This window comes from Sylvia atricapilla, chromosome 1, assembly GCF_009819655.1.
Source record: "Sylvia atricapilla isolate bSylAtr1 chromosome 1, bSylAtr1.pri, whole genome shotgun sequence".
NCBI lineage: Eukaryota > Metazoa > Chordata > Aves > Passeriformes > Sylviidae > Sylvia > Sylvia atricapilla.
This window is the reverse complement of record NC_089140.1, coordinates 138,962,328-138,978,536: the sequence shown is the minus strand read 5'-3', so window position 1 is coordinate 138,978,536 and position 16,209 is coordinate 138,962,328. Positions and strand designations below refer to the sequence as shown.

General features: G+C 41.8%; 1 protein-coding gene across 1 annotated transcript in view; it reads left to right on the top strand.

Annotated features, from left to right (window-relative positions):
* The window catches only part of EXT1 (exostosin glycosyltransferase 1), a 178,189-nt gene that overhangs the window by 150,208 nt on the left and 11,772 nt on the right, over positions 1-16,209 (top strand). Inside the window, exons 2-7 of the mRNA XM_066335107.1 lie at positions 801-894; positions 4,130-4,237; positions 7,884-8,003; positions 13,534-13,666; positions 15,015-15,133; positions 15,854-15,949. Coding sequence (XP_066191204.1) covers positions 801-894; positions 4,130-4,237; positions 7,884-8,003; positions 13,534-13,666; positions 15,015-15,133; positions 15,854-15,949 — 670 coding nt within the window. The remainder of the gene's footprint in view (positions 1-800; positions 895-4,129; positions 4,238-7,883; positions 8,004-13,533; positions 13,667-15,014; positions 15,134-15,853; positions 15,950-16,209) is intronic.

The window sequence follows — 16,209 nt, the reverse complement described above, 5'->3', positions numbered from 1 at the left end:
CTGGATCCTTTTGACTCAGATGAGGTCAATGCCATTCACAGTTCCCTGGGCTTGTCAGAAGTACAATTTGCTAATAAGAGGCGGAAAACTGTTGGGATTTGATGTGTGGTTTTGGTGAATGATTTTCTGGTGATTGATGTAATTGGGTTAAAAATAAAACCAAAAACACAGACATGTCTATCAGCACTTACATTCAAGGGAGCATGGATCATTGCAGCTATGTGATTAATTGCCAAAATCTGGCCATTTATTCTCTCTCCACACTTAACAATAACCACCAAGTGAGTCATTGTATCCCCTCATCCCTTTTTTAGTGCCTGCTTGATAAGGAAATATTTCTTTGGCATAGTTTGAATATTTTTTTGCTTTGTACAAACCTCTTGTGAACACAGTTATGCATGACTTCGACTAAATCTGAATAGAAATCAGGGTCACAGAAGTACTGCAACAATGCTTTGGGTATCAAAATATTTAATGTGAGTTTGTTCCTGGAAGTCATGCCCTGTTTATGCAGAACTGGCTCATTATTGCAAAGGCAAAATTACTTCCTTCCTTATCAGTCTCATTACCACTCTCCCCATCTTTCTCCCATGGTGGTTGCAGCTGAGGATGAATAAAAAATTGCCAGAGAGGAGGCTGACACACATGCATGGAGGGAGTTAGTTAACCTGGTGCTGAATGGTCTTGGTTGGGGATGATTTTATCCAGATGTGTCTCAACAGCTGTTTGCATTTTCATGCCCAGTTAATCTAGGACTCACCACTAATTGAATTTTCTCTTTTCTCCCCTGTTCTTGTTAGGTATGATTACCGTGAAATGCTGCACAATGCCACTTTCTGTCTGGTTCCCCGTGGCCGCAGGCTTGGCTCTTTCAGGTTTTTGGAAGCCTTGCAGGTAAGAGCTGCAGTGTAAAGCAGTGACTATGCTGGCTGCAATTCAGTGTGCAATAGCAGGGAGGCGGGGAGGAGGGGAATTTATTTCATTTCCCTGGTGGACAGTAATCCACTTTTCGAGAGCCTCTATTCATACTTCTGGAGCAATTGGCAGCTTCTTCCCAGGAGAGGCTGAGACACTGAACTCATCTGAAGGTTGGATTGCGTTATCTCCAGGAAAAGGGTTTCCCTGGATGTGGTGAAGTTGAGAGATTGGTTTAGAGCAGTATTTTGTCAAGCTGTGAGACTTCCCCTGGGAGACACTGGCCTTTACACGTAAGCCCCGGGGCAGTGAAAATAGCTTTTTGTTTTCACTTAGCCAAAACAGACCTGCATATGCATTTCCAGTTTTGACATGGTGCTTGCTGAACATACATAAGGTGGCCTGGAGGCCATAAAGCTCCAGATGGAAGCTTCACATGAAGTTGGACATACACTGATCTCAGGGAGTTTGGATGCTGTCTGGGACAGCACCTGGATATCCTTCACCTTTTAAAAAGATTTTTCAGTTAGTGGTCACCTTTTTACTGTGGGCCAGCAGCAGAAGGCAATACAAAAGGGCACCAGAGTCCCTGTGGCCAAGGCAGCACAGTGGTCAAGCCTGACACCTGCCTACTCCACCTTCTGCCTGTCTAGTGGTGGTTTTTTTTTGCAAACATCAGCCTAATCCTGGGGTCCTGGATCTTCAGTCAGGCATAGAGAGCATTTTGTGAGGTCCTGCAACTCTCCTGTAGGTCTGGTATCGGAATTTCCATAGGGGCTGGAGTGGAGGGAAGGAGCTGCTTGGTTTCAGTGAAGTGGCAGATGAACACACCTGAAACTCCCTGGAGTCTGAGCCCAGACGATCAGACCCCTTTGAGTTTCCTTGAGACATAGCCCAAATGGCAACTTAATGGAGCGAGACAGCTTCGATCCCACTGTCCAAAAAGTAAATTTAATAATACCAAAATAGCAAACAATAAGGTGTCCACTGTATTGGAGTGAACTGAATCAAGGCAGTACAAGGGGCAAAAGACAAAATGCCAGAGGCAGGGTCTAGGGTCAGACAGAGGTACTTACACACGCCAGTGTAGGTGGGGAGTTAAGGTGTGGTCTGAGGGAAGGGTCCAGTGGGGGACAACAATTAAGAATATTAAAATTCTTGCACCAAAAACCAACCTATGATAACAGAGAGAATCAAGAACTTTCTGGTAACAATTTGCAGAGAGAGCATGTGAATAAGCCTTTTGCTTATGGCACTGAGAACAGGGTTTCACAATGCATTTCTCCAGGTTTCTCTTTTTCTTCTCAGGGGAAACTGCCCTCTACACACACCTTACAAGGTCCTGCCTCCAGGAGTTGTTTTGCCATTTGGAAAGTGTCACAGCATTCACAGTAGTAAAGCTGTTAATACATGGTATCCCATCCCTTTTCATTAAACATAAAACGTCCCAGCTGCTGTTTGAGAATATTGTTTACTGCAGTGCTGAGCAGGATTCAGGTATCTAAGTGTAGGTATGTCATTTTAAAAGTCCAGGGTTCCCAGAAACCCTTCTGGATTTCTGCTGCTTCTCCAGAAGGACTCCAGTAGATCCTGTGTCATGTCTGCCTGCTTCTGGTGGGGTTTTTGGATACCCTACATGCTCTGGACACATTGTTGTAACCACTGAATCCTGCACCTGCAATCAAATTTGAGATCCAGGTTCTGGACTGTCACTTGCCTCTTTCTCCTACTAAAGAGAAGATTAATAGCCTGAAAAGTGCTGTTCGCTCTCCAGTCTCTTCAGAGGAAGGAGTGGGACTGGCTTGTATGAGATGACAAGTCACTTCAGATTCTCCTGAAGAGCACTCTTCAGCTCTTCTGTCATCTGGGCCCGAAGTCATACAGCTTCTGTTAGATATATCATCTCAGGAGGAGAAAGCAGGGAGTGCACAGAATCTGTGGGCTACAGGTCAATGATAAAATGTAGGCAACTGAGGATTTCGCTATCAGGCTAGCAGCAGTATTCACCAATAATGATGTATTTCCAGTTTCTGTCTGGATCCAGGTAATGTTGAAGGTCCTAATCCACATTAGTGGAATGTTTTAGATATGAAAACACATTACTAAATGTTTTCTGTTTGTGTGGGTTTTTTTTTTTGGTTTTTTTTTTTTTTTTTTTTTTTTTTTTTTTTTTTTTTTTTTTTTTTTTTTTTTTATGCACTGATGTAATTCCTTACAGAAGATAACAGTTGTTCACACAGAATAATCACTGCTGTAATGTAGACTTAACCAGTCTAGGATGCTGTGCATGATACATCCTACCAAGGAAGCTGCAGCAGTCTGAAAGATACCCCTTTATACCATCTTTTGGGAGGATTGAGCCCTAGTCTAGATCAAACTCAGAGCACTTAAGCTTGGTTTCATCCAAAAGAAACTGAACCAGAGCAGAGGTTTGATAAAAATCCTCTGGTACAAGGTTATTTCATCACATCAGAAGGTTTTTGGTTTGGATCTTATGTTACAGTTGAGCTGACCAGAAGATACTGGTGATCATTTGTTTGTGGAAATGCTGACCTATTTGCTAGGTATTCACAAACTCTCTGTGCAGAAGAACTTGTAAAACTCATAAAGTTTGATTAGTTTAGACAATCATACTGGTAAGAAATAGATACTAAACCTGTATGTTTTTGTTTGTTTTAGGACATGCAACAATTCTTTTTTTTGTAGACAGGTGATGACAGAGGAGTTGTATTTGTGCAATACAGAGTGTATTTGACAGAGAGTTGATACCAAACAAGAGAGTTGATACCAAACAGGATAGAGAATTTACTCCTTTATGGGAAAGGTGGTCAGGAGTTAAATATGATCTGTATTTTCTGCAGGGTTGTCAGCAACATAGTATAAAAATTAGGGAAGATTCACAGAGCAGCAAGGAAGGCCATGATTTTGTATTAAATTCTCCAGTGTTCCATCTGCTGCATTGAACAGTTCTGGCCTTGTCTAGCAGCATAAGCACCAGATTGCAAATGCCACTGTCTGTGCAAAACCCACCTTTCAGTGCATATGAATAAGCCCAAAATGGAAAGCTATAAACTCTAGGGCTCCCCTCCTGTGGCTTCTGGTGTTCTTTGCCATGTTGTCTCTCCTGAGCTCGTTTGGGGTGGTGGTGTTGGTGGAAAGCTTGAAGGTGCCCTGGTGGGCAGGTGCTGACAGTGCCGTGCCTCTGTGCCCACAGGCTGCCTGCGTCCCAGTCATGCTCAGCAACGGATGGGAGTTGCCGTTCTCGGAAGTGATTGATTGGAACCAAGCTGCCATCATAGGCGATGAGAGATTGTTATTACAGGTAAGAAAGAGACCGCGGCCTTCAGCAGATCAGTTGCTTATTGCTGCCACCATCTAAATGGACAGGGAAGATGAATCCGAAAGGTCAGGGCTGTAAAAAAGGTTTTTATCATGAAGGAATTGTCTGTGTCAGACTGGCTGTGAACTCATTTAATATGACATCATTCATTATTTGACCTGAAGGTCATTGCAGCCACCAGGACACATTCTTAAGTGCAGGAGACGTTTATACTTTTATTTTTGCAAAAGAGCATGAGATCTCTTCTGGTGTGGTGCACTTGATTGCCAATCTGAGGTAAACCTGTGCAGGCACAGTGATGAAGCAGAAAACATTTGAGGGTGGATTCTGCCCCAGTCCTTAAAAAACAGTTTGTCCTCAGGGGTAAAAAATAGTTCTCCTCAGGAGAGCAGGTATTTTCTCAGGTGGGAGTTACCATTTCACAATTTGGTGGGAAGCAGAATCTGTCCTTTTCTGATGTATGGACCATGTAGCATTGCTTTCTGAAGCAGTGTTCATGTCACTTGCTGTTAATCCTTAAGTCATAGAACAAAAGTGGGCTGAGAAGTTACAAATTCCCTGCTACTTTCAGCATCTGCTTTGGTTTTAAATGCAGTATGGTTGTTTGGGTTTTTTCAGCTACATTAGTGGGTTTTACAGTACAAATATATTCTGTAAATTCTGCAGAGAAGTTCATGTTAAGAGAAGTTCTTGAAAAATTGGTTTTTCTAAAGTGTCATTGAGCAGCATAAGCCTGAGATCCACAAGATTTGGAATAAACACAAAGTAGCCACTAAGAGCAATTCTTTTTTATTTTTGGTCGTTGAATTTAGTGTGGTCCACAGAGAGAAGCCCTCAAAGGTACAGGTGTGATGGCACCCCAAAACAAAGTATCTTTGCAATGTCATCACATGGCTGTTAACTTGTCTAAAGAAGTAAATATTTGTGAAGAGCTGGCCTAGCAAGCCTTGCAATGTGCTGCCGATTCTACTTAATGTCATACAAGCTGCAAATATAAAGGGGCCATTTGATTTTTGCTTCTGTTGACCGCGCATTTTTTCTGAGCAAAATTATGTCTCTCTTTAAATAATAATAATTTGCTGATCTTCATGTTTTCCGGTAACGTGCCATTCGTTCACTTCATACAGCTGCTTCCATATTGAACAGCTACTGCACTGTTATTAACAGTGTTTTTAAAGAGCTGGCAGGGGGCCTGAATGTCTGCTCTGGGAAATGTTTTTGTTGTGTTACAGTTTTTCATTTCCTGTTTGAGAGCAACTCGGATGTTTTTATTTGCATATTCTCTTCATCATAGCACTGGGAGAGCTTAATCTAGCCTTTCTGCATTTATTTGTGCAGGGTGGTTTTTCCCTCCCCCCTACTTATTGCTGAAATGACCTTTTATTAAAGTTCTAATAATTCCAATGTAATCATCCCAGATTAGTATTAATACATCTTTTTCCCCACCTGTCTATCTGGACAAGTAGATTAATAGGCAAATGCATTTAAAATGGGAGCTCTGATTTTTCTTTCCAGCTGTTGTAACAGAGCCCCCATCAAGGCTCTTTTTAACCTTGACACTTTGTTTGCTGATGCTCATGAGCATAGTATGGTGTATAAAATCATAAATTTGTGCAGTAACTTCATAGTCAGAGCAGCATTCCCTTTCAAAAGGTGTAGTGGCGATTGAGTATTGATTTTATGGGAAGCTTACACACGTATGCACACACACCACAACAGGTTGCACATACTGCAATTAAACATTTATTGAGAAAATGCTGTGTTGTCACTGTGAAGTGACTTAAGTCTCGTCTTTGCTACTGATGTTTCTGGATATGATTAATACACACTTGTGCAGCAAGTACAGGTAGTGTTTATTATCCTTCTGCTTATTGGAATACATCACAAATAGTGATTTGATCTCTTAGAAAGACTTGTGCCAATACATGTTTTCAGTTTCTGTCTTTCGTACTACTTTTGCAGGGAGTATTTTACTTAAAGACCTATGTTTTACTTGAAGGGCCTATAGGGAAGGGAAATAAAGTAGCATCTTGGACAATCTGACCATTTTCTTCTGCTCCACCTTGCTGCAGTGCTAACTCTCTCATAAGGCAAAAGTCTGTATTATATTAGCAGCATCTCTAAGATGATGGTCTAAGAGTTGAAGGGCTGAGAGAGCAAAGATTGGCTCATCTGACACTGCACCCAGTGGAGCCATGGGCAAAGTGCCCAGACCTGGTTGCAAACTCTGCAAGTAAAGAACTTGCTGTTCTTCTGAAATTTTTTACATGTAAATTCCTAAAGTCACTAATTTTCTTCAGAGAAGAAGTTTCATGGGAAATCATTTGATTTGGGAATACGTGAAAGCAAATAATGATCATCTCCTCAGAATATTTTAGGAATAAGCGGAGCGTGTTTTGGTCAGGAAAGAGTTGAATGTGATGGAATGCAGGCAAAATTCAGAGTAAGCTGGAATGCACAAGGACCAAATACTCAGCCCAGGTATTTGCTTTTAAAACTAATGACTCAGGTAAAAGATTTATGAGAAGCCAGTGTCTGAGAACAAGTTGGCCTAATTTAGTGTTTGGACTCAATGAGCTTAGCTCATTGAGCTTTTCCAATTTAAACAATTCTGTGATTCCAGTTAGAAATCACAAAAATGTAGGTGCAGCAACACAGCTGTTGATTTCTAGAAAAAGATGAGCACAAAGCAGCAGCATATACTAAATGCCTTTCAATTTTTGCGATTAGCCCTCATCAGTGAAGCAATTTTCATTTAAATTCCTTTAATAATGACACTTTGCATTGTCCCAGTTGTACTGAAGGCGTTGGTCAATGTCCTAAGTTAAAAAATGGCATGTACACACGTTTGTCTCAAGGAGATGGGGATGGTGAAAGATGTAGACATGAAGCCTTTCCCTTCTAATCTAGTGAGCAGTTACATTTTTTAATAGAAAAGTTCTGCAGCAGGACAATTTAGGGTTTCTCTGTAAGACAACTTCTACAACAATAATCTGTAGATTTAATGGAAAGGGAGCAAAATTAAGCACTGTTTTCCCTTGTGAATAACAGATGTTGTGGAAGATGTTATTCTTTCCACCTAAGGTAATTAGTAAAATGCAATTTGATCCACAGGCTCCCAAAAAATGGAGTCTTACTTAAGGTGTTGCTATGTTTTCCTTAGGGCATTTAGTGTTGCCATGCTGTGGTAAATGCAATTCCAGATCCCGTTAATATACTTGGAATGTGGGGATTATTGTTGAACTCCCAACCCCTGCAGGTACTAGGCTGTTAAAAGACTAGTCCATGAAGAGTTTTGTGGGATGAAAAGCATGAGGGCTGCACAGAGGAGCTCCTTACTATGCCACACCACAAGGCTGCAAGGGGGTAGCTTCGTTACCATAAAACAATCAAAAACTAAAAGAAATCAGATTTTTAAAAGTTAATATATTCAATATCAGGGGTTATAAAGGGTTGTGTCTCATTTGTTTTACATCAAGGCTTTAACTGTTGACACACATCTCCGTTGGACATGAGTGCTGAAGCTGTACAACCTGCTAATGGAGGAGAGGGCTTGTCAGCAGCATATTAATTTGATGAGATTGTGTTGTTTCTAAAGCTTCTGACTATATTGCATCTTGTATTACAGATTCCTTCTACAATCAGGTCTATCCATCAGGATAAAATCCTAGCACTTAGACAGCAGACACAGTTCTTGTGGGAGGCTTATTTTTCTTCAGTTGAGAAGATTGTATTGACTACACTAGAGGTGAGTAAAAGTTGCCTAGGACCTTGCCAAGCAGTGAGACTTCTGTACCTGTCCAACTACTCCTGTCCTCAGCTGGTGTCAGACCTTGGTTTTCATGATATGCAATTGGTCACTGGGAAAAAAGCTCAGCATCTTGACAAGTTTTCTCCCCTCAGGAAATACTTTCTTCGTTATTGGAATCCACATTAGAAAACTGACACAGTGAAAAATGGGAGCTACCCAACACATGGAAAAGTTGTCATGTGTGATCTTGACTTTGCAAGGTTTTATGGCTTATGAATCATTATCCTTGTCATTTGTAGAAAATGAATTTCTTAAGAAACCCTTCTGGAATTCTTTTTGGAAAAAATGCTACAGTAGAGCTCCTCCTTGACCATTCCTTAACATTTTAAAGCCTTGTGATGAGGCTGTTGATCTGGCTCAAGGAAAAGAGGGAGCTTGTAAATTCTATGTCTTATCTTCACACACAGGAGAAGGAAAGGCCTGATCATTCTTATAAATTATTAATAGATAATCATAATTAGACTGGTATTAAAAGGGGAGACAGATGATCTCAAATGTGGAGAGACTCCTTTCTGAATTCAGAGACAGAGGAAAGATGAAAGGCTCTTCAGAAGTAGGGCCCGGCCTGCAATTTCAAAAGCAGGTTCCTTTTCTAATTGTTTTGCAATTTTTCGTGTAGATTTTTGACACATTTGTACCACTGAAAGGGGCTCACTTTGTAGATGCAAATGCATTTGTCTTATGCTTCTGCAATTGCACCTGTCTTTGTGCACAGTTGCAATGCACAGTTGTTAAGGCTCCACATTTGTTGCTGTGCCTGCTTACCCCTGAAAACTGCAAATGAGTGCCCATGGCTGATCAACCTCCAGCTGCTGCAAGGCAGTACCTTAGGTTTTTCCATGTCAGTGAAGAAAACCAGCTAGGGAACATTTGCAGAGCCCCTGGCATAGTTATCCTCACAATGCTCCCATTGCCCTCAGAAGAGCATGTCTTCACCTGTGCTGCCTGTTAGGAACTGCTCTTCATCCTGAAACTCCTCATAAGCACTGATGAGGTAGTGAATTCACAGCCCACACCAGGATCAGACTCACAAAGGTAGAAGACCATGTGCCATTACTCACAGTTTAATTAACCCTTACATAAGTGGTCCCAGGGACCATCAGGTGCCTCAGGTATCATCTGCCTTCCCTGCATGTGCCCTGTTATTGTTAGTGATTTCTAAAAGGACAGAGGCACACAACTCTCCCCACTGCCCCTCTCCTGCCTGTGCTGGGGCTGGACTCCAGGGCACACAAGCTGCAGCCCCCACAGCCTTGGTGTCCATCACATCAAGCTCCAGGGCTCACACATGTGTCTTTAGTGCTGCTTTGGGACACTTTGGCCCATGTCGTTTCAGGAGCCCAAGGGACAGCAAAACCTCTATAGGTGAAGCAAGCTGGAGTTTCTGCTCAGAGCAGAAAAAACAAAGTGAAGACTAAAGTCTTCCTGGAATATAAAGTTTAATGAAACCAATTAATGTATGCCAGGTGTTGAAGTTATGTTCGGGGTTTTTTCATTTGTTTGGGATACTGATTTTGGTTTGAGGGTTTTTTTGTTGTTTTTTTTTTTAATTCAGGACTCTCAATCTTTTGAGATGGCTAAGAGAGATTCTTTTCTTTTCACTGATTTCACATTTCAACTTGCCTAAATAAAGTCCCAAGTTAACTTTCCTTAGGAAAGGATTAAAACAGTTGAGAGTGATTACTGTTGTCTGAAACCTGTAAGCAGTATATCCTCTTCTTAAAAGCTAATGCCTGGAAGTAAAATCCTAGCAGAATTTTTTTTTATTTGTTTGGGGTTTTGTTTGTTTTTGTTTTGTTTTTGTTTTGTTTTGTTTTTCTGGTTTTTTGGTTTTTTGTGGATGTGATCCATCTTCTGTTGTAATACTGTTATGTCAGAGTGCTCTGATGGTTCTAGATATCATCCGAATAATCACTTGCCTGCTAACTGCAGTGCCGCTGTATGTCCCTGTCTGACAATGTCTGATACCAGCACAGAAAAACTCTTCAACAAATCAGATGTCTGGAAGGACATCACAGCCCTTTATTCTGCACACCTCTGGAAACCTTAAATCCCATTTTAAGTTCCTCGATCATCTCACAGCATTTGGTGGCTGTTGTGGGTCTAACCCCAGCCAGCAGCCAAGCCCCAGGCAGCAGCTCATCCACTCTCCCACCAGCAGGGTCAGGGAGAGAACTGGAAGGGTAAATGCCAGAAAATTCATGGGTTATGATAAATACAGTTTAATAGGGAAAGCAAAAGCTGCATACAAAAGTGAAGCAAAACAAGGAATTAAGTCACTGCTTCCCACTGGCAGGCAGGTGTTCAGCCATCTCCAGGAGAGCAGGGCCCCATCATGTGCAATGGTGACTTGAGAAAATAAACACCATCACTCCAAATGTCTTCCTCTTCCTACTTCTTATCCCCCCTTTATATCCTGAGCATGATGTCATATGGTCTGGAATTTCCCTTAGGTCAGTTTGGGTCACATGTCCTGGCGGTGTCTCCTCCCAACCTCCCAGGCACCCCCAATTTCCTCCCCACTGTGGCTGTATGAAAAGCAGAAAAGGCCTTGGCCCTGCTCAGCGATAACAAAAACATCTCTATATTGTCAACTTTGTGTTCTGCACAAATCCAAAACACAGTCCCATAGCAGCCACTGTGAAGAAAATTAACTCTACACCAGCATAGTGGCCTAAGGCAAACAGCTCATAGTCCAAAATAAGATGTTTGAATCATTTGGCCAGCAACCCCCTGTGGCAGGCACAGAGGAACTGCCCAGTGCCTTGGGCAAGATGTGGGTTAGGCAGTGATGCTCACGAGTGTCTGCTGCAGGCTGGTGAGTGGGAGCACTGGCAGTGCAGCAGTGTGCTGCTGCAGACACCACTGAATGCATGCTCCAGTGTATCTGCACTTCTTCAGCTTCTTCTTCTCTTGAAGCAAACCCAAAACATTCCTGCACAACGTCCCCAGTCAGAAAAAGGAGGGGAGAGGGACAGCACAAAGTACAGACAGGAAATGCTGGATGCTTGGCTAGGGTCTGTTAAAAAGCAGCAATGATTAAGGCAGTATGTGAACTTTTTGAAGTGTGGGGATGAGGGAGACAAATCTATTGGACTATTAATGCATTCCAAAAAGAAAAAGGAGATCTTGCCAGAGATCCTAAGCCCTTTCTTCTCTTATTAAACTTCCTGTCATGCCTCATCACTGGAGAGACCAGGTAGATGCTGTCTCTGCAATATGTGCAACGCTGCACACTCCGCATTTTAATTCCTTGGTGTCCTCCATATTATCTTTTTTTACACATTTTAGTTCTCTTTCTGCCAAGTTTTTTCCCTCTATCCCTGACAAACACCTATGTTTCTTATGTAGGCTCAGGAGAGTGATGAGACAGTGATCCATTTTTTCACTGTGGGGAACCAGCTCCCCAGGAGGATGCAGAACCAGGCTGATAAGGTCTGTGTGTGCTGCAGTGGCACTGGGGCCCTGCCCTGTGCTGGAGCTGTGCTGGCTGCGAGCACGCCGAGGCGCAATGAACACGAGCCACGTGTTTCCCCTGCAGCTTTGTTGGCTACCAGCACCCCAGAAAGTTCCACTGCCTGTGTAAACCTCCTGGCCATGTAAATTTACAGACTACTACTTATCCCATTGTGCCCCAGTTCTGAGAAAGCAAGAGGGAGGAGCTGTAGTATTTATGCTTTGTGGTAAACTCTCAAAAATAAATACTTCCTAGGTTCTCTCTTGTTTAGTGGCATAACTTACAGTAAACAGCAGTCGTTTTCTGTGGTTTTTTTTCCTGTCCCCATTGCCATGTGAGGGGTCTGATACACCTAACTTTTCAACTAAAATATTCAGATACATTCTTGTCAATGACGGCATTACATTCTTAAGTCTGTTTTAAAAAAAAAAAAAAAAAAAAGTTAAATTAACTTACTCATGTGAGTGAATTACTGCATATTAGCTATGGTAATTGGCTGTAGGCAAAATTCAGAAAAGCATGCATTTAACATCTGCCCCAGTTTAGCAGTACATGTATTGCCACCAGCAGTGGATTGTCTAACACAATGTAACTGGTGTTTTAATCTTTTCTTGTCATGGCAATCAAAAATTTCAGGAAAAACACTGCTTATGGCAATACTTATTCATGTATGGACCAAATGTCCTTGAACTTAGCAGCTTACATGGATTTTAACTTGTTTAGACTGCAGCAGCTGCTTTTGTTCTTCTTGTGGTGGGTCTTTTTGCTTTTTTTTTTTTTGTTTTCCTGCACTTCAGTCCAGCTTCAGAGACATGAAGTTTCACCCAGATACATCTGTGTTAAGGCCAGAGACATTGGGCTAGAGCAACCATCATGTTCCTGGCACTCAACCCTGTGAACCGCATAAACTGCCAGTTATGTGAAAACCTCCTTGGAAAATAACAAAATATGATCTGCAGAAGAAGACAAGGCATTCCTGCTTAGCCAGCTTGGGGGGAAATTCATCCTCCACCACCCACTGGCCCTTTGCAGCATTCCATCTCCAGACCTGCTAACTTTTAATGCTCCAAGGGTAGGCAAATCTATAAGAGCGTGTGGCTGAAGAGTGTATTGCACTTAGAAAGTTGCACCTTCTTTGGAGGCTGAATTTGTCCTGCTAGAGGATAAATTCAGTGAATTCCCCCCACTGAATCTTGTTATGCCTTTTCAGGAAGTTTAAAGAATTTCCCATCAGTGTAAGAACTACTCTCATTCCTGCAATCAGGCATCTGATGTGAAGCAACTGTAATTTCATAAATACATAGTGATTTTATGGCCTGGTATCTTTTCTTCTTTTGTTGCTTGTGGTATTCTAGATGATAAAGTAGATGGCCTAGCAAACTGTTCTGACCTTAAAAATCTAGGAATCTGGTTTTGGCCCTCTACAGAGTCAGACAGTAGGTGAAAATAGATTTTCTATTTCATCCAACAAGGAACTGTCACAGAACTGACGTGGAATCAGTGATGTATCTGAATGCTAATATCCCTTTATAATTAAGAAAAAAATCATAATTAGTGCAGCCTGATTTGCTGAAAGTCTTTTTGGTTTTGAATATTCTCATTATCTCCTAATATTACCTAGCTTTTTAATGCCATCTTCAAATAATTATCTTCTGTGAGTTCTGGTAGTAAAGCTGACAATGAACTAATCAGGCTTACAACTGCTAAGATACTCAAATAAACAAAATATTTGACTTGAAATATACAATTCAGTAAAATGTATGGTCCCCATGTCCCGAGAGACTAATGAGGTGCTCTGAAACCTATGGCACAAAGCCAGAGCTGCTGAAGTGGTGTCAGAGTGTGCAGGTTCTGAGTCCTTTAAAGAGAGATCAAGGAGGAGTGTCTACTAATTTGTGTGCCTCAGCTTTTTGAAAAATGGGTGATGATTCCAGTCAGCTGGAGTCTCTGAAGCTTCTACCAGTGACTATGACAGTCTATTTAAAAATCATTACTTCTCTTGTTTTCCAGATTATTCAGGACAGAATATTTAAGCACATATCACGTAACAGCTTAATATGGAACAAACATCCTGGAGGGTTATTTGTACTGCCACAGTATTCCTCATATCTGGGAGATTTTCCTTACTACTATGCTAATCTTGGTGAGTGAATCCTTGCTATAATGTAGTAGCATCTGGAGTTTCTAGTGGAATTTTGAAGTTTTGTCTTTGAGTACCATGTGCCAAGTGACGTACCATTCATTTCTAGTTAATGATGCTTTTCGTTTATTCTGTCTCAATCTTAGCTGCCCACTGTAGACTGGAACATCTCTGACTCATCAACATGCATCATGTGCCTCTTGCTTGCAAAGATTGTTTAAAAAAAAAATCTATGTTGCTTCATACTTTTCAGTTGCTGGTAATTAATGCTTGAGTTGCTGACCCATTCATGACCTGAGGGGACATAAGAGGAATAGCTTTTTCCTTTCTTTGTTTATTTATGCTTGGGAAATTGGAAAAGTGGTAATTTACCCATGACACTTGTTTACTGGAGTGCACACTTGGCATGGATTTACTCGGCATACTGTGTGTCTTCATATGGATCCCACTACAAGGAGTGAATAGGGCTTAGGTTCATGGCTTTTTCCTGAAGCAGAGCTTGAACAATGAGTTCTGCAGGCGAATGTGCCTCCAGGCTGAAGGGATCCTGCTTACCAGACTGCTGCTACTTTTGGCTCAGCCTGTGCCATCCCACTTGTGTAGATCTGTACTGCTCACCTGCTAAAAATTGACAGTTACTATGTTAAAAAAGGGAGAAGAAGATTTCTGTGGTAATTCTGATGAAAAATGACTATGACCCCACACTGATGAATTTAGATGAGGTTGAGAGCAGTAATGAAGGGTAGGCACCAGTAGGATGTGTTATTCCAGGCAAGAAAAGAAATCATAGCAAGACAAAAATTTAAAAATGGAAGGCAAGGATGCAAGCAGAATTATCAGCTCAGGATGTAATTGAAGATGCATGTGGATAGGAATCAACCCAGAAAGAGCAAAAATCTGACAGAGGCTGTAGTGGAACTGAGGTAACTGAATAAGCTTCTGGAATTTGTGGAGATAATCTGTAAAAAACATCAAGCATCCAGAGCCAAGCAGCAAAACAGAGCCTGTGTCAAGAAGGACATTTGGCTGAACAAACTAGATGTCAATATTGTGGGACAAACTGGATGAAAGAAAGAGATTACAGAACATCTGTGGAAACAGTGAGTGAGAAAAGGAAATAATTGTCTTGGAGTCCGGTATTTCAGAATGGAAGTTAAAGGCGCAGAGTGGGAGTTAAAGGGAAGTGTGATCTCCTCTGAAGCATCTGGTATCTGAGAGGAAGGGAGGTGACCTAAAAAAACCTGGCAAGGCTTGCATTAAGTGCAGATTGTTTTTTCCATCCCCAAAGTCCTTTAATCTGTAGTAACTGGGGGCATTTTGTCTTTACTGAACACATCTCTTTTCACTTCAGGTCTGAAGCCTCTTTCCACATTCACTGCCGTTATCCACGCAGTAACTCCCCTGGTTTCCCAATCTCAGCCTGTGCTGAAACTCCTGGTTGCTGTAGCCAAGTCCCAGTACTGTGCACAGGTAAGCAGCACTGTTTGGCTGTCAGTCACAGCACAGACAAACCACTCTGCCAGGAATGCTTAGCCTAGTGACTCAGCCCTGTTTCAACCCCGTTTCAATTCCGGTGTTTCTTTCCTCTGAGATTTCTACTGTCTGTGACCTGCATGCATGGGAAATAAAAATTCTGAGTATAATGGGAGGGGAATAGAGATAGTAATTAAACCCATTGTTACATGAGACAGGTAAAATAATGAGTGCACTTTAAAGATCAGCATTGTGTGTGCTGCAAACTGCACAAGAATGTCTATGCCTCAAGAGCCGTTACATGATCTTCCCTCCTCCCACTGTGACTTTTAATCTCATCAGTGCCAGGATTTTGGCTTCTTTAAAAAAAAAAAAAAAACCTGAGGAGTTCAGTAGAAGCCCCCTCTTGCAGGGGACTGTCACTAGCAGTTTTGCTTTTAATGAGAGCCAGAGTAAATGAGTCACATCTGTATCATGTGGCTGAGATAGACTTCCCAAGCTCCTATCCAGCCTATATTTGCCTGAGAGCATATATGTTGTAAGTAGTCGGCTTGGGTAAAATCGATGTACGAAGTGTTATTTTTATGGAGATTTGTTTCATTGCTTTTGATTTTGAAATTCCTGACTTGAATCTAACATGTCTGGAAATCTGAGACCTTAGAATATGGACAGCATTGCCACAAAGGTCTTTGATCATGGTCCAATATTCTCTTACAGATTATTGTTTTATGGAATTGTGATAAACCCCTCCCAGCCAAACACCGCTGGCCTGCCACTTCTGTGCCTGTCATAGTCATTGAAGGAGAAAGCAAGGTAGGTGGAGAGGAGCATGGTACAAGGTTGCCTGCATTCTCTGACAGGATGGGAATTTATTTTTCAGTGACTTTGGTGAAAGCTTTGTAGTTCCCAACAAAATGACAACTCCCTTCTATTCCTTCGCCTTTTGTACCAGCTTAGTTGCAGATTTGGGTTTCATACATGGGCCCTGTGCACTCAGAAATCATCAGCATGGCAGTTAATACCTTGAATCTGAGATTCACAGGTGGGACCCAGTTTTGAAATGTGGCCCTGCC